The 26,062-nt window shown below is 39.3% G+C and overlaps 1 protein-coding gene across 5 annotated transcripts in view; it reads left to right on the top strand.

Annotated features, from left to right (window-relative positions):
• The window catches only part of spata17 (spermatogenesis associated 17), a 307,726-nt gene that overhangs the window by 58,381 nt on the left and 223,283 nt on the right, over nucleotides 1-26,062 (top strand). For all 5 annotated transcript variants that reach the window (XM_072265100.1, XM_072265098.1, XM_072265101.1 and 2 more), the window contains one exon: nucleotides 13,585-13,635. In XM_072265100.1, the coding sequence (XP_072121201.1) occupies nucleotides 13,585-13,635 (51 nt within the window). The remainder of the gene's footprint in view (nucleotides 1-13,584; nucleotides 13,636-26,062) is intronic.

The following is a 26,062-nucleotide window of genomic DNA, read 5'->3' as shown; positions in this document are numbered from 1 at the left end:
AGTCAAAGTTAAAGCAAAAGAGAGGGCATACAGGAAGCTAAAGCTAGTGGGAAGATTGAGGATTGGGAAGCTTTTAAAAACTTTCAGAGGAAACTGAGAAGGTCATTAGAAAGGAAAAGATGAATTATGAATGGAAGCTGGCGACTAATATCAAAGAAGAACTGAAAGCTTTTTTAAGTATATAAAGGGCATAAGAGAGTTGCGGGTAGATATAGGACCAGTAGAAAATGATGTTGGAGGTATTGTAATGTAAGATGGCAGAGGAACTGAATGCATATTTTGCATCATTCTTCACAGTGGAAGACATCTGCAGTATGCCGGACATTCAAGAGTGTCAGGGAAGTGAAGTTTGTGCAGTGAAAATTACGGCTGAGAAGGTGTTCAGGAAGCTTAATGGTCTGGAGGTGGATAAATCTTCTGGACCTGATGGAATGCACCCTTCGGTTCTGAAGGGAGTAGCTGGAGTGATTGTGGAGGCATTAACAATGATTTTTCAAGAATTGATAGGTTCTGGCATTGTACCTGAAGACTGGAAAATTGCAAATGTTATTCCGCTATTTAAGGAGGCAGCAGAAAGGAAACTATAGACCTGTTAGCTTGACAGCAGTGGTTGGGATGTTGTTGGAATCGATTGTTAGGGATGAGATTACGGAGTACCTGAAGGCATATGATAAGATAGGCCAAAGCCAACATTGTTTCCTGAAAGGAAAATCCTGCCTGACTAACCAACTGGAGTTGCCTGAGGAAATTACAAGCAGGGTAGACAAAGGAGATGCAGAGATGTGGTGTATTTGGATTTTCAGCAGGTCTTTGACTAGGTGCCGCACATGAGGCTGCTTAGCATGATAAGAGCCCATGGAATTACAGGGAAGTTACTAGCATGGATGGATCATTAGCTGATCAGCAGAAAACAGAGAATGGGAATAAAGGGATCCTGTTCTGGCTGGTTGCCGGTTACCAGTGGAGTTCCACAAGGGTTGGTGTTGGGGCCGGTGCTTTTAACAATGTATGTCAATGATTTGGACTATGGGATTAATGGAATTGTGGCTAAATTTGCCGATGATACGAAGATACTGTAGGTGGAGGAGCAGGTAACGTTGAAGAAACAGAGAGCCTGCAGAAAGTCTTAGATAGTTTAGGGGAATGGCCAAAGAAGGGACAAATGACATACAATGTTGAAAAGTGTGTAGTTCTGCACTTTGGTAGAAGAAATAAACGGATAGACTAATATTTAGATGGGGAGAGAATTCAAAATGCAAAGATGCAAAAGGACTTGGGAGTCCTTGTGCAGGATACCCTAGAGGTTAACCTCCAGATTGAGTCAGTGGTGAAGAAGGCGAATGCAATATTGGCATTCTTTTCTAGAGGTATAGGATATAAGAGCAGGGATGTGATGTTAAGGCTCTAGAAGGCACTTGTGAGACCACACTTGGAGTATATTGTGCAGTTTTGGGCTCCCTATTTTAGAAAGGGTATACTGGCATTGGGGAGGGTTCAGAGAAGATTCAGAAGAATGATTCCAGGAATGAATGGGTTACCGTATGACGAATGTCTGGCAGCTCTTGGGCTGTATTCCCTGGGGTTCAGGAGAATGAGAGAGATCTCATAGAAACATTCCAGATGTTGAAAGGCCTGAACAGATTAGATATGGCAAAGTTATTTCCCATGGTAGGGGAGTCCAGGACAAGAGGGCATGACTTCAGGATTGAAAGATGTCCATTTAGAACAGAGATGCGGAGAAAATACTTTAGTCAGAGGGTGGTAAATCTGTGGAATTTGTCGCCACAATTGGCTGTAGAGGTCAAGTCATTGGGTGTATTTAAGGTAGAGATAGATAGGTTCTTGATTAGCCAGGGCATCAAAGGATATGGGGAGAAGGCAGAGGAGTGGGGATGTCTGGAAGAATAGGATCAGCCCATGATTGAATGGTGGAGCAGACTCAATGGGCCAAATGGTCTACTTCTGCTCCTGTATCTTATGGTCTTAGCGTCTCATAATAAATCAGCCATGATGGAATGGCAGGGCAGATACGATGGGCTATGTGGCCTAACTCTGTTCCCATGTCTTATGGTCTTATAATCAAACCACACTGAACAAAGGTAGTTGCCAGACCACAGAATTGAAGACCAGAGTGTTTTAATCTAAAAGCTGAAAAAGCGGCACACCTGAGGACTGGGAGAAATTCAGAGTCCAGCAGAGGAGGACAAAGGGCTTAATTAGGAAAGGGAAAAAAAGGATTATGAGAGAAAGCTGGCAGGGAACATAAAAACTGACTGTAAAAGCTTTTATAGCTATGTGAAAAGAAAAAGATTGGTTAAGACAAATGTAGGTCCCTTACAGTCAGAAACAGGTGAATTGATCATGGGGAACAAGGACATAGCAGACCAATTGAATAACTACTTTGGTTCTGTCTTCACTAAGGAGGACATAAATAATCTTCCGGAAATAGTAGGGGACTGAGGGTCTAGTGAGCTGGAGGAACTGAGGGAAATACATGTTAATAGGGAAGTGGTGTTAGGTAAATTGAAGGGATTAAAGGCAGATAAATCCCCAGGGCCAGATGGTCTGCATCCCAAAGTGCTTAAGGAAGTGGCTGAAGAAATAGTGGATGCATTAGTGATAATTTTTCAAAAATCTTTAGATTCTGAACTAGTTCCTGAGGATTGGAGGGTGGCTAATGTAACCCCACTTTTTAAAAAAGGAGGGAGAGAGAAACCGGGGAATTATAGACCGGTAAGCCTGACTCGGTGGTGGGGAAAATGCTAGAGTCAGTTATCGAAGATGTGATAACAGCACATTTGGAAAGCGGTGAAATCATCGGACAAAGTCAGCATGGATTTGTGAAAGGAAAATCATGTCTGACGAATCTCATAGAATTTTTTGAGGATGTAACTAGTGGAGTGGATAGGGGAGAACCAGTGGATGTGGTATATTTGGATTTTCAAAAGGCTTTTGACAAGGTCCCACACAGGAGATTAGTGTGCAAACTTAAAGCACACGGTATTGGGGGTATGGTATTGATGTGGATAGAGAATTGGTTGGCAGACAGGAAGCAAAGAGTGGGAATAAACGGGACCTTTCAGAATGGCAGGCAGTGACTAGTGGGGTACCGCAAGGCTCAGTGCTGGGACCCCAGTTGTTTACAATATATATTAATGACTTAGACAAAGGAATTAAATGCAGCATCTCCAAGTTTGCGGATGACACGAAGCTGGGCAGCAGTGTTAGCTGTGAGGAGGATGCTAAGAGGATGCAGGGTGACTTGGATAGGTTAGGTGATTGGGCAAATTCATGGCAGATGCAATTTAATGTGGATGAATGTGAGGTTATCCACTTTGGTGGCAAGAACAGGAAAACAGATTATTATCTGAATTGCAGCCGATTAGGAAAAGGGGAGGTGCAACGAGACCTGGGTGTCATTGTACACCAGTCATTGAAAGTGGGCATGCAGGTACAGCAGGTGGTGAAAAAGGCGAATGGTATGCTGGCATTCATAGCAAGAGGATTCGAATACAGGAGCAGGGTGGTACTACTGCAGTTGTACAAGGCCTTGGTGAGACCACACCTGGAGTACTGTGTGCAGTTTTGGTCCCCTAATCTGAGGAAAGACATTCTTGCCATAGAGGGAGTACAAAGAAGGTTCACCAGATTGATTCCTGGGATGGCAGGACTTTCATATGATGAAAGACTGGATTGACTAGACTTATACTCTCTGGAACTTAGAAGATTGAGGGGGGGATCTTATTGAAATGTATAAGATTCTAAAGGGATTGGACAGGTTAGATGTAGGAAGATTGTTCTCGATGTTGGGGAAGTCCAGAGCGAGGGGTCACAGTTTGAGGATAAAGGGGAAGTCTTTTAGGACCGAGATGAGGAAAAACTTCTTCACACAGAGAATGGTGAATCTGTGGAATTCTCTGCCACAGGAAATAGTTGAGGCCAGTTCATTGGCTATATTTAAGAGGGAGTTAGATATGGCCTTTGTGGCTAAAGGGATCAGGGGGTATGGAGAGAAGGCAGGTACAGGGTTCTGAGTTGGATGATCAGCCATGATCATACTGAATGGCGGTGCAGGCTTGAAGGGCTGAATGGCCTACTCCTGCACCTATTTTTTATGTTTCTATGTTTCTAATCTATACCAGTGATTCCCAACAAGGGGGTGGTTACGTGTCCTCAAAGGACATTAGGGGAAATAGAAATCGTCAAGGGATGTTCAAGATTCTTGGGTGCAGAGTTAAGCGGCACCCTAACTTGAGGCACAAGACCTGACTGACCTTGTCAACTCACTGCCATCACCAACATCTGATGGACGTTCCCAGTTTGTGTTAATTTTTTATTTTAATTTAACCCCATTAATGTTGGATAAATACGTACATTGCAATCTGTATGATTCTCAAGGTGGTGAAGCCTTGAATTCTAATCCTGCTAAGAAACAGAAACTATAGAAAGTGCTATCATACAGTGTTACATATCTGGAGTATGGATTGAAAATTGGCTGGCTGACAGGAAACAAAGTGTAGTGATTAACGGGTCCCTTTCAGAATGGCAGGCGGTGACCAGTGGGGTACCTCAGAGTTTAGTGCTGGGACCGCAGCTGTTTACAATATACATTAATGATTTAGATGAAGAGATTAAAAGTAACATTAGCAAATTTGCAGATGACACAAAGCTGGATGGCAGTGTGAAATGTGAGGAGGATGTTACGAGAATGCAGGGTGACTTGGACAGGCTGGGTGAGTGGGCGGATGCATGGCAGATGCAGTTTAATGTGGATAAACCATAGAAAACCATAGAAATACTACAGCACAGAATCAGGCCTTTTGGCCCTTCTTGGCTGTGCCGAATCATTTTCTGCCATAGAAACCATAGAATTACTACAGCACAGAATCAGGCTATCCACTTTGGTGGTAAGAACAGGAAGGCAGATTTTTATCCAAACGAAGTCAAGTTAGGAAAAGAGGAAGTACAATGAGATCTAGGTGTTGTTGTACATCAGTCACTGAAAGCAAGCATGCAGGTACAGCAGGCAGTGAAGAAAGCTAATTGCATGCTGGCCTTCATAACAAGGGGAATTGAGTATAAGAGCAAAGAGGCCCTTCTGCAGCTGTACAGGGCCCTGGTGAGACCACACCTGGAGTATTGTGTGCAGTTTTGGTCTCCAAATTTGAGGAAGGACATTCTTGCTATTGAGGGAATGCAGCATAGGTTCACAAGGTTAATTCCCAGGATGGCGGGACTGTCATATGCTGAAATATTAGAGCGACTAGGCTTGTATACACTGGAATTTAGAAGGATGAGAGGGAATCTGATTAAAACACATAAGATTATTAAGGGATTGGACGCGCAGGAGGCAGGAAGCATGTTCCCGCTGATGGCTGAGTCCGGAACCACAGTTTAAGAATAAGGGGTAGGCCATTTAGAATGGAGTTGAGGAAAAACTTTTTCACCCAGAGAGTGGTGGATATGTGGAATGCTCGGCTCCAGAAGGCAGTGGAGGCCAAATCTCTGGATGCTTTCAAGAAAGAGATGGATAGAGCTCTTAAAGATAGCGGAATCAAAGGTTATACGGATAAGGCAGGAACTGGATACTGATTGTGGATGATCAGCCATGACCACAGTGAATGGTGGTGCTGGCTCGAAGGGCCGAATGGCCTACTCCTGCACCTATTGTCTATTGACTATTCCGATTCCATCAGATCAGTGATGCCACATGCGTCTTATTTGTAATACTGTACTGTCTAACAAAGGCATGAAACCATCAAGATGGCAGGAACACTTCCATCAAAGATGCCCTGAAAAGGCTACTTATGGTATTACTCAGTTCCAGAAGATGAAAGAAGCATTTGAAAAGCATTGTACACTCGAGTCATTTGCCAAGAAAGCTAAAAATGACCTTGATAGTAGTCTTACTGCTTCTTATAACAGTTCCAAAATGATAGCAAAATGTGGAAAATCTCATACAATTGATGAAAGATTAATAATGCCTGCTGTATCAGAAATGCCCACCAATGTTCTCAAATTGAATACGAGTATTTTAAAATTAATTCCTCTGAGTAATAACTCTGTAGCTCATCGTATTGATAATATGAGTGAAGACACTGAGTATCAACTATACACAGAGCTACAAAAAACAGAATTTGGGAGACAATTGGATGAATCAACTGTGCAAGACAATGAGACATATTAGTGGCATACTTACTAATAGCATTTTTATGTTTTATCAAAAATGGAAAAGTTTATGAAGAGATTCTCTTTTATAAAATGTTAAAAACAAATATCAATGGAGAATCAATCTATGACGAGGTCAAAATGTGCTCATCAGTTATGCCAAGATAACGATAAAGAGTTTGAATGCTTTTAAACATTCCTTTGATCTTTTTGACACTATGGATTTTTGCTCAAAGTCGACAAGAACTTGGGAAATAAGATTGAATTTCTACGTGGAGATGTGGCATACCTAGCTGATCTGTTAGACAAAATGAACATTCTAAATATGAAACTGCAGGATGAAATTTCAATTTAATCCAGGCAAAAAGTGTAGTATCCACTTTATCAGAAAATTGGAAATGTTTAAGCAAAACCTTTGGGGAAGAATGTTCTCACAGTTTCCCTGAATGGAAAGTATGGCACTCTCTTCCACAGATGGTGATTTGCAAGAGTGGTGCTTGCACCTGCAGTCACTGAAGAAGGATTTTCAGAATCTGGAAATTCCAGACTGGGTAATTAACCCATTTCTTTGCGAGGTGGAAGAACAGGAAGAGAGCTTGCAAGAAGAAATTATCGAAATTCAGAATGATGAAGAAGCAAAAATGCTTTACAAAAATGTCAGTTTTTGTGGCTACGCTGTCATACAAAGTTTCCTGGTCTTTGAAGAAGAGCCAAACTGATCTCCGTTGCATTTCTATCTTCCTATCTTGTTGAAAGAGGCTTCAGTGCAGTGAACACATACTCACAAAAACAAACCACTTGGACATTATTAAGTATGGGGACTTAATGCTTTTGCTGTCACAAATTGAACCAGATATTTCAACTCTTGCTAAAAACTGTCAAGCTCAATGATCACTTTGATATTGAAGTTGCTGTACAGTGCACAGGTACTGTGTGAGCTAGGTTTAAAGACAAATAAAAATTTAAAATAGAATCATTTTTCTCATGTTAGCATATGGTACACTATGGGGGTGCCGAAAAGTATACTGTGCCTGAAAGGGGCGTTGGCAAGTATGAAAGTGCTTCCGGGGTGACGTTGGGCTCATAAAAAATTGGGAAACACTGAGCAATACCAATATCAGGCTAACAGACTGGTAGTTTCCCGGAGGAACGCAGCAGGTGAGGCAGCATCTATAGAAGGAACGGTGCCATGGTAGTTTAGTGGTTAGCATAATGCTATTACAGCTCAGTGCATCTGCAAAGAGTTTGTACATTCTTTCTGTGACCACGTGAGTTTCCTCTGGGTGCTCCAGTTCCTCCCACAGTCCAAAGACGTTCTCTTTTGGAGGTGAATTGGTCATTGTAAATTGTCCTTTGGTTAAATTGGTAGGTTGCTGGAAGACGCAACTTGATCTGTGTCTCTAAATAAAATAAATTTTAAAAAAATGGTCAACATTTTGAGGCAACACCCTTCAAACCTCCCCGTATTTTCTGTTCCATCTTTCTTAAGTAATGGGAACTCATATGCTACCTTCTAGTCTACAGTAATCATTCTAAAAGCATAAAATTGGAAAATGATAACCAAGGTATCTGCCATATTCATAGCCACATCTTTCAAAAGTGCAATAAATCCCAAGGGCCTGATGATCTGGATTTCAGATTTTGGTCATTTTTTTTCAATAAAGTTAATTTTTTTTACTTGTTTATTTCTACTGATTTCTTCCTTATTTGCACTAAGCACTTAGTTCTCCAGTTTTTCTGAGAGTTTCTTTAGGTCTTCTTCCAAGAAAATAAGCAGAAAGAGTTTGTTTAGTTCCATGGCCACTTCCTTATTTCCAATTGTTAATTCTCCCATTCCTGTAAGATATCCATATTTGTCTCACTAGTTCCTTGCTTTTTATTTACTTTTTAGAGGGTTTCAGTTTGCGCTAATGTTAGTTAACTTTCAGATTCTATTTTCCCTTTCTTTATCAATTTTTGTCTTTTGGTTATTGTTTGTTGAATTCTAAAACACTTCCAGTCCTTAAGCTTCCTGCTTATTTTCTGACAGCCATATAACTCTGTTTTAGAATTTACTATTATCTTTAATTTATCTTAGATTCAATGTATTTTCCCATATAATATTTAATTCTCCTACACTCAAGGCTGGGGTGTTCCTTTTTTGCATTTTTGTCCCTTAGAGGAAAATATATTTGTTGCAATTGAATTATTTTTATTTAATCACTAGTCATTACTTGCATGCTGCCATAGAGTTTAATGTAGTTCTCCACCATACCCTCATTAAACTCCTCATACCCTCTCATTTTTTTTGGTTTAGATTGAAAATCCTAATTTCAGATTGAGCCGCATTTTTAAGCCATAGAAAGTTTTATATGGTCATTCTTTGGAGGTCCTTTATAACAAAAATATTAATTAAACCATATTCATTGCATTGAAAATAGTATGATCTAAAATGTAGCCACATTTAAAACACGTTTCTTTGTCTTGTCTTTAATATACTAATTTAGGAATCCATTTTGTTTACATTCCAGGAATTCATCCTAGAATGGATTGTACTACAATTTAGACTTGCACAGTATATGTGCAGATTAAAACTGATTGATGCATTTCTACTTATGCTGCACTTTGCAACATTACCACTATTCAGGGGACTTCAACTGACTTTGATTATTATTTTCTGCTCTATGGTGAGCTCCACCCAAACTGATTCTAATTTTATTCCACAATCTACAGAGCCAAGATCCTTTCTAGTTTCTGCACTGTTGGCATCCTTTCTTAACAATACCACTCAATCACATTGAAAACTTTGGAATATATAATTCCTAGATTTGGTCACCTGGTAGCTATGGTTCTGAATGGCTTTAAATTAAGTTTATTTTAAAACATTTTTCTGTACTCTAACCCTATGTGCTGCTTGCATTTCTTTTCTGCTACTAATCTATTTTGTTTGAGATGGTGTACATAGGAACACTCCACTCAAACTATGCTTTGTTCTTGCTGTCCACAGTCTTATACAGTATCATTGCTGGATACTTGGATGTACTGAACCTTCACCTCACCTCAGCAGAAAAAGCCTGCTTGCATTTACCCCAATTATACCCCTCATAATTGTGCGAACCTTTATCAAATCACCCCTCATAATTGTGTGAACCTTCATCAAGTCACCCCTCATAACTGTGCGAACCTTCATCAAATCACCCCTCATAGTTGTGCGACCATCAAATCACCCCTCATAACTGTGCGAACCTTCATCAAATCACCCCTCATAACTGTGCGAACCTTCATCAAATCACCCCTCATAGTTGTGCGAACCTTCAGCAAATCACCCCCCATAATTATGTGAACCTTTATCAAATCACCCCTCAGTCTTCTACACTCTAGGGAATAAAGTCCTAACCTGTTCAATCTTCCTCTATAACTCAGGTCCTTAAGTCCTAGCAACAGTTTTATAAATTTTCTATGTACTCTTTCAAACTTGTTTACATATTTCCTGTAGGTAGGTAACCAAAATTGCACATAATACTCCAAATTAGGCCTCATCGGACTTAACCAACTTTATCATAAGATCCTAACTCCTGCATTCAGTACTTTAATTTATGAAGGCCAACTTGCCAAAAGCTTTTTCTATGACCCTATATATCTCTGATAATACTTTCAAGGAAATATGGATCTATATTTTCAGATTGCTGTGTTCTATTACACTCCTTAGTGCTCTGCTGCTCAAGTTGTAACTCCTACAATAGTTTGTCCGTCCAAAGTGCAACACCTCACACTTGTCTGCATTAAAGTACATCTGCCATTTTTCAGCCATCTGGGCCGGATCCTGCTGCAAGCTTTGATAGTCTTCCTTGCTGTCTACTACACACCCAACCTTTGTGTCATCCACAAGTTTACTGATCTAATTTACCGCATTATTATCCAGATCATTGATATAGATGACAAACAACAACAGACACAGCACTGATCCCTGCAGTACTCCACATGTCACAGGCCTCTCGTCAGAGAAGCAACTATCTACTACCACTCTCTGGCTTCTTCCAGGAAGCTGGTGTCTAATCCAATTTATTTCCTCATCTTGAATGCCAAGCGACTGAACCTTCTTGACCAACCTCTCATGTGGGACCTTGTTAAACGCCCTGCTAAAGACTATGTAGACAATATCCACTGCCTTGCCTTCATCACTTTCCTTGTAACTTCCTCAAAAAAACTCAATAAGATTGGTTAAACACAATCTATCATGTACAAGCAACACACATTAAAGTTGCTGGTGAACGCAGCAGGCCAGGCAGCTTCTCTAGGAAGAGGTACAGTCGACATTTCGGGCCGAGACCCTTCGTCAGGACTAACTGAAGGAAGAGCTAGTAAGAGATTTGAGAGTGGGAAGGGGAGGGGGAGATCTGAAATGATAGGAGAAGACAGGAGGGGGAGGGATGGAGCCAAGAGCTGGACAGGTGATTGGCAAAAGGGATGTGAGAGGATCATGGGACAGGAGGCCTAGGGAGAAGGAAAGGGGGGAGGGGGGAAGAAAATCCAGAGGATGGGCAAGGGGTATAGTCAGAGGTACAGAGGGAGAAAAAGGAGAGAGAGAGAAAGAATGTGTGTATATAAATAAATAACGAATGGGGTACGAGGGGGAGGTGGGGCATTAGCGCAAGTTAGAGAAGTCGATGTTCATGCCATCAGGTTGGAGGCTACCCAGACGGAATATAAGGTGTTGTTCCTCCAACCTCAGTGTGGCTTCATCTTTACAGTGGAGGAGAACGTGGATAGACATGTCAGAATGGGAATGGGATGTGGGATTAAAATGTGTGGCCACTGGGAGATCTCGCTTTCTCTGGCGGACAGAGCATAGGTGTTCAACAAAACGATCTCCCAGTCTATGTCGGGTCTCGCCAATATATAGAAGGCCACGTCGGGAGCACTGGATGCAGTATATCACACCAGCCAACTCACAGGTGAAGTGTCGCCTAGTTGGAGGAACAACACCTTATATTCTGTCTGGGTAGCCTCCAACCTGATGGCATGAACACTAACTTACGCTAATGCCCCACCTCCCCCTCGTACCCCATCCGTTATTTATTTATATACACACGTTCTTTCTCTCTCTCTCTCCTTTTTCTCTCTCTGTCCCTCTGATTATACCCCTTGCCCATCCTCTGGGTTTTTTCCCCTCCCCCCCTTTCCTTCTCCCTGGGCCTCCTGTCCCATGATCCTGTCATATCACTTTTGCCAATCACCTGTCCAGCTCTTGGCTCCATTCCTCCCCCTCCTGTCTTCTCCTATCATTTTGGATCCCCCCCTCCCCCTCCCACTTTCAAATCTCTTGCTAGCTCTTCCTTCAGATAGTCCTGACGAAGGGTCTCGGCCCGAAACATCGACTGTACCTCTTCCTAGGGATGCTGCCTGGCCTGCTGAGTTCACCAGCAACTTTGGTGTGTGTTGCTTGAATTTTCCAGCATCTGCAGAATTCCTCGTGTTTACTATCATGTACAAAGCCATGTTAACTATCCCTAGTCAGTCCCTGTCTATCCAAATACTTATATATTCAGTCCCTTAGAATACCTTCCAAAAATTTACCCACTAAAGAGATCAGGCTTACCAGCCTATAATTTCCTGGCCTATTCTTAGAGTCTTCCTTAAACAATGGAACAACATTACCTATCCTCCAATCCTCCGGCTGAGGATGTTTTAAATATCTCTGCTAGGGCCTCTGCAATTTATGCACTTGCCACCCTCAGGGTCTGAGAGGATCCTTTGTCAGCACCTGAGGATTTATTCATCCTAATTCCTCAAGTCAGCAAACACCTCCTCCTCTCTAATCTATATCTGCTCCATGGTCTGAATGCTGCTTTGCCTCATTTGTGTAGACTCTGTGTCTGTCTCCCTAGTAAATACAGATGCAAAAAATCCATTTAAGATCTCTCCCATCTCTTCTAGTTCCATAGATGACCACTCTGATCTTTTAGAAGACCAATTTTGTCCCTTGCAGTCCTTTTGCTTTTATGTAATATATCCGCAGAGGCCCTTGAGGTTCTCCTTTGTGACAGTGTGTACTTTTGTACTGGGCAATGCAAGAAATAAAATAAAAATGTATTCTTTTTGCTTATTTATTGAATGTGGTGTTCCATGAAATACTGACACTTATTACTCATTCCCGTTCCCCATGACCTGGAACAAGAGTTAAGGGTCAATCACATAAGTAGGTCTGGATTCAAATTTAGACCAGACTGAGTAAGAATAGCATTAGTGAATTGGTTAGGATTTCATAACAACTTGTAGCTTTATGATTACCACTACTGAGACATTTTTGTTTTGATTCCAGATTGATTTAATTACTGGAATTTAAATTGTTGTGGTGGGTTTCAATTTCATGCTCGTGGATCAATGTTCTGAAACGCTGGCTGCCAATCCACTAACTTATTCAATGCGCTACTCTGCTGACTACATTACTAAATCTGTGTTTGAAATTCACTTCTAAACAATCTATTAAACAACTAGATTAGAAGGAAGATTTGAATATGCATACTATAATTCACTATAAAACATTCCAAAATACTTTACAAAGAGACAGGATATAAAAATGATTCAGTAAAGCAAAAATGCAATAAAATCCACACTTTGGAATGAATGATATATGTCAAAATTGCAGTATTTGCAGGGGTCATTTAATGAGAAAGACAAAATGATGGGTAATGTAGGTGAAAAATATAATTGTTCTGCATTTTAAATTTTAAATAATACTACAAAGTCTATTTTCTTTAATTGCATGTCTAGTTGGTAAGTGTTATATAGGCCTTGTTTTCAATAGTTGATATATTAGCACAGGCTAAGCAGTTTAAATATCGCAAGTTTTATAATACTAAAATATATATATTAAGTGATATGAAATTCATTGACTGCTCAATTGTTCTCATGAGGCCAAGTATATGGGGTTTTGTACAGATGGTTGGAAGGCATAATTTTTATTCTTGGGCACAGATATTCTTGAAGAGTGGAAGGTATAAAGCATGAGCTCTTTGAAATTTTAAATCAACCAGACATTGTGAAATGTAAATTTCCTTTATGCAACAGTGAAACTCTTTAAAAGAGCTTGTGCCTAAAACTCTACAATACAGATTGCCATCAGCGCTTGTGGATATATCTTTTATTTTTGTATTTCTGGTCTTAGTAGAGTAACATTGATCATGAAACTCAGTGCAGATCTTTTCATGATGATTTATCTGCAACAGCATGTAATTTGAATATAGTATGTTTTAATGGTTACGTTTGCATTATAGATAAAACGGTAGCTGCCTTTTAAATGTACAGTTGGAGTTTTTCTCTCTGTGAATGCATTTCTTATTATGTATTATTTATAAAGATTCTTAACTTTTATATGTCAAATTTGAGCTGTATCTTTCTGTAACTACAGTCTGTTCTATCTTCTTTAATTCACAGAGAGCATATTTTATTATGAAGATGAATTTCTACAATGAAATGGCTGTCAGGGTAAATATATCTCCCTCATTATTCAACAAATGATGGCATCAAAATGTTCTCTAAATATGCTTTTATGCTGTATTTGGTAATCTAAATCAGAAGCAAAGTGAGTATCCATCTGGAAAAGTGCCAAATTCTTTTGCTTAATATGGTTTGGAGGAAGGAATTCAATTTATTGTATAAATTGCTCTGGAAGTGTATTTCTACTTAAGAAAACTGTTTAAAATGTGGTAGAATTTTAACAATATGCATGGATGATCTTTAATACTTCAAATATGTACAATCTATTAATCCATATTTTGTCACAATTATGCCATCTTGTGGGAATTAAAAATAGAAGAAACTGATATCAATTTAGCAATTTTAGAAAATAATTTTATTTAACACACTTCTTAATTTTTTGACATCACTTATAAAATTAGGTAAAACCTGATAGGCAAGAACATTAATATTTGCTTTGGAAGATGGTACAGCTGGGATTTTTTAAAGAAAAAATAAGGTCAGAATGAGCAATGTCAAAAGTTAAACACAATTCTAAGCGAATTTGCTGAAGAAACTACATATTCATGAACTAGTATTGTTATACAGAAGAGTTGTCGGAAGTATGTTTGGCTTGTATTTCTTGATGCAATAAGATTTTGATGCATTCCAAGCAGACCAAGTTCAACTGTGGAATATAGTTAGACTAGAACAGAAAAGAAAGTAAAAAAAAAGTCACATGAAACTCTCCTGTGCACTCAGTACCTTTGCCAGGTACTTTGCCAAGAGACAGATTAGTTGAAACCTGAAAGCAAGTTGTTTCCTGTCCTTTAAGTAAGGTGAAGAAAATAATAGAAACATAGTAATAATAATCAACAAGAAATTATATTAAAAAAATGAATAACACCAATTGTACAAGAGCTGCCATTTAATTCAACTACAGTATTTCATTGCAGCTGGGAAAGGTAAACCAATTAAACAGCTACAAGTGGGTATGTCAATGGTAAATTAACCAAAATAATTAACTAAATGAGGCACATTTAAAACAATTTCATATTTTAATACTAAATAAATAATAAAGTTTATCAAACAGCTGTAAAAATATGCTATTGGTGTTCAAAAAGTGCTCTTAAGGAAGAAAAAGTCTTTGACTTTGGATGCTAAATTGATTGATGGACCCAGAAAATAAGTGTCAGGATTGTAATGCATGATTGCAATAGAGGCAGCATGCCAACTATGCACCACTTGCCCATTACAATAATTTTAGTATCCAGCCATTGATAACCATATAACGGATTGACTGCCACAGTGAAGAAACATTGTTGTGAGATTCTTGCTCCAAGCCATCATCTCTTGAAGGAGAGATATCTGTGACTACACCAGCTGCTAACAGTAATGTGATAGGCAACACTGAAGAATATCTGAATAGTGAAAGGAAGCAGGTTACAAGATTTTTCAAATACTATACGTGCATTAAGAAATCTAGCAGACTCGGTTTGATTTGAAGTATCATTGATGGGTCTAGAGAAAACGTTAGATTAGATTAGATTAGATTCAACTTCATTGTCATTGTGCTGAGTACAGATACAAAGCCAATGAAATGCAGTTAGCATCTGACCAGAAATGCAAAGAATAGTGTTATTTACAAAATAACTGCGAATAAAAAGTAAGTGCTACAGCACACAAATATAAAAGTACTGAGACAGTACAACATGGGTGCACTACTGCTTAGCGCTGTGATGTGAGGTTCAGCATGGTTACAGCCTCACGGAAGAAGCTCTTCCTGTGCCTGCTGGTGCGGGAGCGCACACAGAACTTTTCCCAGAACTTGGACTCTATCCTTTCCATTGAGGCCAACTTCAATTATGATCCCACATCTGATTTACAGCTTACAAAGTACATGCAGCATGTACCCATTGATGGAATACTGCAGTGAAAATCAGATTTTTTTTGAGAACATAACTCGCTTCTGAACAAGATCAGCAAAGTGAATGAATATTGCTTTTGCTGCAAATAAATTTCTGCATTGAAGCTTGCAGGGTATCAGAAAAATCCTGCATTCTGTCCTCTAACAGGTTATTAGACCTAATGGGGTGGTACATCAGGGTAATTTCAGTGGGTTCACAGAGTACAACCCTGCTTATCTTCTTTCCAGAAAATGGCAATTCCTATATATACTTGTCCAAATTTCTTTTAAATATTGTAATTGTATCAGCCTCTACAATTTCTTTGTCAGCTTATTCTACATACCCACCACTCATTTATGGAAGAAGTTGGTCCTTGGAACCCCTTTAAATCTTACCCCACCACATTAAATCTATGCACTTAGTTTCAGACTCGCTTACCCTGGGAAAAAGACTGTGACTATTCACCTTACCTATGTACCTCATGACTTTATACAAGTCACCTCACAGCCTCCTTTGCTTCAGGGAAAAAAAAATCAGCCTGTCCAGACTTTCTTTGAACCTCAATCCCTCCAGCCCTCCTAACATTCTTAGGAATCTTTTCTACATCCATTCCAGATAGATGACATCATCCCTATAGTTAGGCGATCAAATCTACATATAATACTGCAAGTATGCTGTCACCAACACCTTGTGTAACTGTAATCTGACATTCCTGCTCTCCCTGGCTGATGAAAATAGGCATGCCACAAGCCTTCTTCACCACTTTTAGGGAAGCATGTACTTGTAATCTTAGGTCTCTCATTCAACAACACTCTCCAGTGCCTTGCATTTTACTCTCTAAGTCCTGCCTTGCTTGATCTTGTCCAAATGCAATATTTCACATTTATCAGAATTAAATTACATTTGCCATTCTTTTACCCACTGGTCAGTTGATCAAGATCCTGTGTAATCTTAAATAACTTTCTTCACAATTTTTAGTGCAACCTGCAAACTACCTAACTATACTGACTACGTTCTGATCCAGACTGTCAATGCAGTTAGTGATCAACAATGGATTTAGCACTTATGTCTGCAGTACACTTCTGGTCACAGGCATCTTCTTAAGCAAAAGACCTCATAGTCAGAATGCACAACCGTGTTCCTTCCTCCCCATAATCCTCAACATGAATGACCCCAGGGCTGTGTACTGAGCCCATTGCTATACACTCTGCTCGCACATGACTTCATGGCCAAGCACCCGAGTGTTTATATTTTCAAGTTTGCTGGTGACATAACAGTGAAGGGGCCCATCCCCAACAATGATGAGGTAGCTTACAGAAAGGAAGTAGAAGAACTGATGTCCTGGTGCTAGGTAAATAACCTTCCTTGATGCCAACAAGATGGTTGTCTTGGAGATGGTCAAAGGAAATGGTTACCTATTTCAGGACAACTTCCGCCACTCACTGTGCCCCTTTTTACGTGGCGGCACAGCAGTGGAACCTGTGAGCAGTTTCAAACTCCTGGAAGTGCACATTTTGCACAAACTCTCATGGTCCCAGAAAGCATACTGTACAATCAGGTAAGCTCACAATGCCTTGAATTCCAGAGGAGGCTGAAGAGAGCTACGCATATCTATACTCATGTCATTTTACAGATGTGCAGAAGAGAGCATCCAAATGTGGTACAGAAACTGCATTGTAGCGGACAGGTAGGCTAGTCAAAACTGTTTTGACGGCGTTGACTAGTTTTGACAGGTAGTCAAGACTCCCCAACTCATCATCAGTACCAGCCTACCTGCCATCAAGGACATGTGTACAGAAAGGTGCTGGAAAAAACCAGTGACATCATGTAGGATCCCACCCATCCTACTCTGGACTGTTTGTCCCTCTGTCATCATGGAGAAGGCTACGTAGCATCTACATAAAGACCACCAGACTCAAAAACAGTTACCTTCCCCACGCAATAAGGCTGATCAATACCTCCACCCTCTAATCTACGCCATGACCATTACTTTATAATTTTCTGTCAGTCACCATATGTACAGACATTCCTGTGTCTAGTGTTACTTTATGGACATACAACCTATCTATGATATATAAGCTATCTTATGTATTCATACTTATTGTGTCTTTATTGTGCTGCATCAGATCTGGAGTAACAGTTATTTTGTTCTACTTGTGTACTGGAAATTATATTAAATGAAACTCCTTTTTACTGAGCGTCTCTGGAAATGCGGTTCATTAACCCCTCACTAACAGCCACTGGACTCCGCAGGGAGAAACCCACCTTTTCAGGCTCTGTATATCTGAGGTATATACAACTTTGGTCTCGCCAAACCCGTGAGGTTGGGATGTCTTACCTACCCAAACCCCAGTTTGTGTGAATGCTGTGAGATTTACTGCCCCTCTGAAGTCACCCTTCGGCAAGAAATAACAGATAGTACACTACATACAGTTATAAAGAAGGTATATTTATGAACATTAACTTAACCAAAGAGTTATTAGAGAAAAGAAAGAAAAAACAAAAAGGGCCTATTATAGTTAAACAGTCAAATGTGCACATAAATTGGAGCTCATCTTGAATTTGTCCAATACTCAAGTGCTGGAGCCTCGGTCCGCATGAAAGCGCACACCACCTCCCGAATGTCACTCGAAAATCATCTCAAACAAACAGGCTCTCCCACGGGAGTATTGGTCCTCCCTCCTTGAAGTCATTCATCTCCACAAGGCACGTTATGCAACAGCGATGGCATCCTCAGCCATCTTCCCTCCTGTCTTCTCCCAGCTCCCACCAAAAAAAAACCTCGACCCACACCAGTGTCCCTCACAAAACCTGTCCACCCAGTGTTCCCTGGAACCTTCTCCCAATTCCATCATCCTGACTGGCTGACAGCACATTCCTAAGTTGAACAATAAAGCCCTTTATCTCAGTTCAAACCCAGATAGGCTGAGAGCAGAACAGGCTGCTCTTACAGAACTGCTAAAATGAAATACCTACAACATAGCAGCAAAAATCTTAACCAGGATGTTACATAAACAATCTTGAATCTTGAATCTCCAATATGAAAAACCAGCTTCCATGCAACCTGCCTCCTCTATCAAGTCAATTTTGTATCCAATTGGCTAGCTCATTTTGGATCCCATTTAACCCATGATCACCGTATTCAATTACTGGAAGAGCAGTCTGTCCAGCCTTCTGGCCTGAATATTTCATCTTGTGCTTACACGTATTTTTAAGTTAGAATGAAATCATCCTCTAGCACTGTTTCAGGCAGCACAGTCTTAATTAAAACAGAGAAACATTTCTCATCATCATCTGGAATATTCTGTACGGTTCTGATTTATATCTCTAAAGTAGGATTATTCTTGATAGTGAGTGCAGCAAGGAATCTGAAGATTAGCAGGCTTGATAAAGGGGGGAGGTTTGTGTTTTTAGTTAGGGAGAATATCACTGTGATTTTTAGAAAGGATATTCTTGGAGGAACATCTAATGGGGGTATAGATTGGAACTTAGAAATAAGAACAGGATGAGCACTTTGATGGGGTTGTATTTTAGGTCCCATCAATAGTCTGTGGGAGCTAAAAGAGCTAGGAAGATCTCCAATAGCTGTAAAGTTAATAGTTGTTATAGTGGGTGATTTCAACCTCACTTTTTTGGGTGGGTCTACCGCAGTAAAAAGAGTTTTGATGGGATGGAATTTCTTAAATACGTATATCTAGAAATTTTTTCTCCATGTAGATGGCCCGACAACATAGATCATTGAAAGCAATGATACAGGTAAGCAGGATGATGCAGAAGGCATTTAGCTCTCTGGCATTCATCAACCAGGACAACAAGACAGGAGTTGGGATGTCATGTTACAGTTATACAAGTTATTGATGAGACCACATTTTGAGTACTGTTTGCATATCTTGTCACCCAGCCATAGGAAAGATGTCATTAAGATCAAAAAGGTGAAGAGGAGATTTATAAGTATATTACTGGGACTGGTGGACTTGAGTTATAACAACAAGTTGGATATGCTGGGACTTTTTTTGCCTAAATAATAGAGTATTGAAGGATGACCTTCGAGATATATAAAATCATAAGGGAGAAGATAAAGTGGATGGTCACTGTGTTTTTCCCAGGGTAAGAAATCTAAAACAAGAGGACAAAGATTTAAGGTGAGTGGCAAAATGGACCTGAGGGGAATCCTTTTCACATAGAAAGTGGTGGAACAAGCTGCTGGAGGAAACTGTAGAGGCAGTTACAATTACAATGTTTAACAGACATTTGGATAAGAAAATTAAGGCCTAGAGAGATGTGGGTCATTATGCAGGCCAATGGGACTATTTGCACATCTTTTTTGACATAGATGAATTGGGATGAAGGGCCTGTGTCTGTGCTGTATGACTCCATAAATAACCTAGAAGAGTTTAAACAGACTAGGTTTCTGCTCTCTAGTTTTACAGAATGAAAGGTAATCTCATTTCAGTGTGCAAAATTCTTCTGGGTTTGAAAGGATAGATGTGGTGTTGATGTTTCCTCTGGCTGCTATATCTAGAACCAAGGGCCACAGCCTCAAAATAAGGATAAGGATGAGGAAAAAGTTCTAACTCAGAGGCTGGTGAACCTTTCATGTTCTCTACCAAAGAGGGCCATGGAGGCTCAATCATTCACTATATTCAAAATGGAGTCTAAGTAGATGGTAGATGTTAAAGGAAGTGAGAGATTCTCTGGGTTGGCTCCACCTTGCTTTGGTGTTCTTATATCAGTTTAGCATGTAAGGAGTTTTGGGGCCTAGTATTCCATTGGGCTAGTTGCTGCAAGGTATTGTCTTAAGTCCCTGTCATAATGACAAGGATATATGAACTCACTAACTTCAATATTCTCAATTCTGACATTTGCCTATAAAGGAAATACAGATAATGTCTTCCCAACCTTTCACCTGCACCACTGATTATTGATGGAATGGGTCTCGAATCTCTTTTCTGCAGTGAGAAGTATATTCTTGCCAGAACACGTAAGAGATTTTTGCCTTCCAGGAAATAAGTTTTCTGGTGATAACATTCCAGTATCATAAGGATATGGTTCGCCAGTTTTTCAACTACTTCTCTCTGGCAGATATTGTCAAGTCTGGGCAGACTGTTGCTGGCCTATTAGTTGCTGGATACATGAGTTTCCAGAAATGCCTTGATATTTAGTTGGAGGATACATTTTATCACAAAGTATTATTCGTTATTTGTCTTTAAAGTTCAGAAAATCATGGCTCTTCACTGATATTTGACCTGTTTCTCAGACAAATATTAGAATTGGATTTTGATTGCTTCCTCTGATAAGCTATGTCTTGTTTTTTAGTGCATGGATGCATATAAAGTCAGTCTCCTACTACATCCAACTTTTATATCATCAGGAGTTAAACAGAATTATTCAGAGTTAAACAGAACTGTCTACTCTTCCTTTCCAATGAAGGACAGATGTCATCAAAATTACAGAAATAACTTGTGAAATCTTTTAAAAAGTGGTTGGGAGACAAAATTTCCCAACAGAACACTGGCATTTTATTACTTGCTTTGTAGAAGGGATTTTCTATATGCTTTTTGTAGGACAAATAATTTTGGAATCTTTATGCTAGAAACTTGACTTAGTAGGGATTTTGCCCATCTCTGAAGAGCTACATGCCATAGGTTGAGTCCTATGTCTTTGAAACAAGCAAAGATGTTGTAGCTGATGGGGTTCCAAGCCAGGGAAGTTGTTGAGGACTGCTTTGGACTCATGGTCATGATATCATTAAACGAATATTGACACTGGCTATTATTTGTTATATGCAAATTCTGATCAGGGCCTGTTATTGAGAACATTGTTGAATGCAATAATGACCCTGAAATTGCATCCTGATGAATTTTCACACTCTTCATCCGGTTAATACTGGTAATTTAGTGTATTGATTTGGTTGCATTTTGTAACTTACTTTTTCTCAATGGTCAAAGTAAATTTATTGTCAAAGGACATATATGTCACCATATGTAACCCTGAGATTCATTTACTTGCAAGCAATCACAGTAAGTGCAAGAAATACAATAGGATCAATGAAACACTGCACCCAACGAGATGGACAACAACCATTGTACAAAAAATAAAACTGCAAATGCAAAAAGAAAGAGGAGAAAATAAATAATAATAATAATAATAATAATAGATAAGCAACAAATATTGAGAACATGAGATAAAAAGTCCTTGAAAGTGAGTCCATAGGTGTTAGGAACACTTCAGTGATGGGGCAAGTGAAGTTGAGTGGAAGTTATCCCCGGTTCAAGAGATCGATGGTTGAGGGGTAATGACTGTTCCTGAACCAGGTTTGTCCAGGTCCCGAGGCTCCTGTACCGCCTTCCTGATGGCAGCAGTAAGAATAGAGCTTAGCATGTATGGTTGAGTCCTTGATGATGTTTGCTGCTTTCCTGCAACAGCACTCCATGTAGATGTACTCAATGGTGTGGAGGGCTTTAATTCGTGAAGAACTGGACCATATCCATTACTTTTTATAGGCGTTTCCATAATAGGACATCAGTGTTTCCATACCAGGCCGTGGTGCAACCAGTCAATATACTCACCACTGCATATTTATCAGTGTTTTAGGTTACATGCCAAATTTTCACAAACTTCTAAGAAAGTAGAGGCATTTCTGTGTTTCTTTGCAATGGAAGTTATAACTCTGATATCATAACACTGAGGAATTTAAAGTTGCTTGCTGACACCCTCCACCTCTGATGAGAAATGGCTCATGGACCTCCAGTTGCATCCTCTCGAAGTCAATAATCGACCCAATAATCTTGCTGACACTGAGTGAGAGCTTGTTGTGGCACCACTCAGCCAGATTTTCAATCTCCCTCCTATATGCTGATTCGTCACCTCCTTTGATTCGGCAAACGACTGATATTTGTTTCTACAATTAGAAATACTACATTCATGGATTAAGTGTCATTACATTTGTAAGGCATTGAGTTTGTTGATTTTAGACTGACATTGCTTAATAATGAATTTGCATAATTGATTGGATGATTCTAAAGGTCACTTACAAATGACTTTTGGAATGGGATATGCTTGCTGTTGGGAAGATGTTATCTGCTGAGCACACATTTCTTCTATTGAAATCTTCCAACAAGTATTAATCAATGACAAGAATTTTGCCATTCAAATAAGGAGTCAAAAACTAAACAAAGAGACGTGTCCAAAGTTATACTCATTCAAATTGAATTTTTGGATATCTGTTTTTGAAAGGATCAAAAATGCCCACCTAATGAATTTATTACATTTTTCACACAATTGTAATCTTAATATGGTTTTACTCAGCACTCCAATAGATGAAGTTTGCAATTTAATTTTGTATCTGTAAATAGATTACACTACACATTTGTTTTATTATTCATTTTGACTGCTGTGTCGTAAGCTTTATGAAATTATGTTGAAAGCATGCCTTCAATATTTCCTTTTTAAAAAGTGTAACCAGATTATAGTGTATCAAAAAAATCATCCAAATGTGCAGAAATTCACACCACTAAATGGTGGAGCATAAATGTTACATTTGTTTTTTTTTCTGTTGCTAAATATTTTGATGATCTTTTGCTCCAGTAGATTAGTTTTTATTTAAGTTGTGCAGGGCGGGTGTGGTCTTTGATTATGCTAGTTGCTTTATCAAGGCAGTGAGAAATGCAGACAGAGTCCATGTTGGGAGACTGGTTTTTGTGACGTGTTCAATTGTGTCCACAACCCGCTGTAGTTTATTGTGCTCACAAACAGAGCAGTCACTATACCAAACTGTGATGCATCGATAAATATTGGTTAGAGTCAAAGAGCACATGCTAAATTTCTCTAGCCTCTGAGGGGAGTTGTGCTGTTCAGCTTTCTTGGCTGAGGCATCAAGGTAGTTGGACCAGAACAGGCTATTGGTGAACCTCCTGTTCACACCTAGGTACCTGAAGCTCTTAACCCTCTTGACATCAGCACCATTGACGTAAACAGGAGCATGTGCACCCTCCCCCTTCCTGAACTCAATAACCAGCTCTTTTGTTTGGTTGACATAGAGGATGACACGAACATGATTGTTGTCATGACAGCATGTTACCAGATTCTCTATCTCCTTTCTGTGCTCCAGCCCATTGATATTTGAGATATAGATCATCTGCAAATGCATAGATGGAGTTAGAGCAGAATCTGGCCATGCAGTCATAAATGTATAGGGAATTGAGTAGGGGCTGAGGATGTAGCTGTGTGGGGTACCAGTGTTAAGGGTAACCTACTGCCTATTCTGACTTACTGCATTTTGTTGGTCAGGAAGTCAAGGATCCATTTGACTCAGTGATCGTGCTCTTGCCTACAATGTGAAAGCATTAGCATTTAAGCTCCGTTTTCCAGTTAGCCTGACAACTGACTGAAAAACTGAAGGAGTATGGTATTCCAAAGAAGGTGTTGGATAAGTTTCATTTTCTAACATTAAATAGAAGGTACTGGAAATGGTCACTCTTTCAGGTAGTATTGATGTAGTATCAGTTGATCATTTTTCCTCAGAAATGAGGAAGGAGATAAAGCAAATCTTGTGATACAGAGCAAATGGAATGGGAAATAAAGAACAAGAGGAAAGATTTGTGATTCAGTGGAGGGTAGAAGATGTTAAGTAATGTAAATTTGATAGCCAGTGGTAAAAGAAGTGATAATAAGATATTGGTAACTAAAGGTACATGTAAGGGAAGTGCGCACGTAGAGTAATCATGTGAAATTATTAACAAAAGGGAGGGTACATGTAGGAATCTGAAATAGAAATGATAGTTATCTATAATTGTTGAATATAAAGAAGGTTGTAAAACACCTGTCTGATGGTGCTGCAGACTCTTGTTCCTTGTTCTAACTTCTTTACAGCCCATTATCTGCATCTTAAAATCTATTTCACCTCTAAATTATGATGAAAAGTCATCATCCTCCATTCTATGACTTTTCTTTTCTCCATTGATACTGCCTGTCTTGCTGAGTATTTTCTATTTTTATTTCCATGTTCATGTAAGTCACCTTGCTGCTTAGGTTTTAAAATGTACATTATTTCTTTATATTATTCTCTATAATTGGCAACATTTCTATACTATATTTTTTAAAAAAAGTTTACCATTTGTGGAGTAAGGAGATGGTACGCTAGCATATCTTTGTATTTCGAACTGAAAGTTGAAACTTGAAATGAGGAGAATTGGCCGCAGTTTCAAAGCTGAAACTTACCTATTAAAGTTCAAGTTTTGATTCATTTCTGCTCATGTAAAATAGCTAAATAAATACTCCTTTTCCTCATTTTCTTTAAAATCATCTTGTATTATTTTTATTTTGTAATTTTTTTTTGAGAGCACTTCTGGTGAAGGAGTTTGTCATGTCTGCTCTGGGGCAGTTCACTCTCCCATGGTCCCCAGCTCTTTCACCTGCAGCTCCAAGTAGCTGTTTGCATGTGGCAGTGCTGCTTTCTTCAGGAAGAAAGTACAGGAGCCTAAGGGCCCTCACCACAAGGTTCTGGAACAGTTATTATCCTACAACCATCAGGCTCTTGAACCAGAAGGGACCACTTCGCTCAACTTCACTCCCCCCATCAATAAAATATTCCTACAACTTATGAACTCACTTTCAAGGACTCTACAGCTCACTTTCTCAATATTCATTGCTTATTTATTTATTATTATTCTTATTTTCTTTCTTTATCTTATTTTGTATTTGCACAACTTGTTGTCCTTTGCACATTGATGTTGTCTATCCTATAGGGAGCAGTCTACCATTGATTATTTCGTGTTTCTTGTATTTACTGTGAATGCCCACAAGAAAATGAATCTTAGGGTTGTATATAGTGACATTTATGAACTTGGAGAAAAAATTTACTTTAAACTTTGAACCCCAGTACATTGCTTTGAGAAGTGGGCTAAACCAGGTGAGGGTAGCCAGTGGGCCTCAGACCCCAGGGAGATAGGGACTCGCCTGCCCTGGCATGTGAAATCAACTCCAGTGGACTGGGTGGATGAGATCTACAGAGAGATCCAACAGCCTGGAAGATTGTTCTGCAGCACTTCATGGAAAGCAAAGGGCATAACAAGGCACAGAAGAAGTCATGGTCATGTATTGCAACCAAGGAAGATCCCAGTTTGTGACGACTACTCTTACCACTGGACCTGGACTTCTGAGGTTGAGAGAGTGGAACTGCCCCAGGGCTTTCACACTTTATAAACTCTCCACAGGTTTATGGTCATTGTTAGATGTGGCAGATAGCCATTCATTTATACATTGTGACTTTATATTAAAAAGTCATATTTAAATCTTACAAAGAAAATGTCTTAGCTTTGTCATAATTTCAGTGTGATTTGCTAAAATTTTCTACAAACGTACTTCATTAATAATCTAGTGGTGGAAGGCTAAGACTATTCTCTGCAGAAAGAAATTAAGAAAATAAAATTGTGTGATAACATTCATTTACGAGGCACTGTTATGTTAACAATGAAAATTGGATGAGAAATTCATAAATGGTGAAATTAAACTGATTAATTTTATAAAATTACAATAATATTTCTGTAATT

The sequence above is a fragment of the Mobula birostris genome, chromosome 8, assembly GCF_030028105.1.
Source record: "Mobula birostris isolate sMobBir1 chromosome 8, sMobBir1.hap1, whole genome shotgun sequence".
NCBI lineage: Eukaryota > Metazoa > Chordata > Chondrichthyes > Myliobatiformes > Myliobatidae > Mobula > Mobula birostris.
The sequence above is the reverse complement of the archived record's forward strand: the minus strand, read 5'-3'. Positions and strand labels throughout refer to the sequence as shown.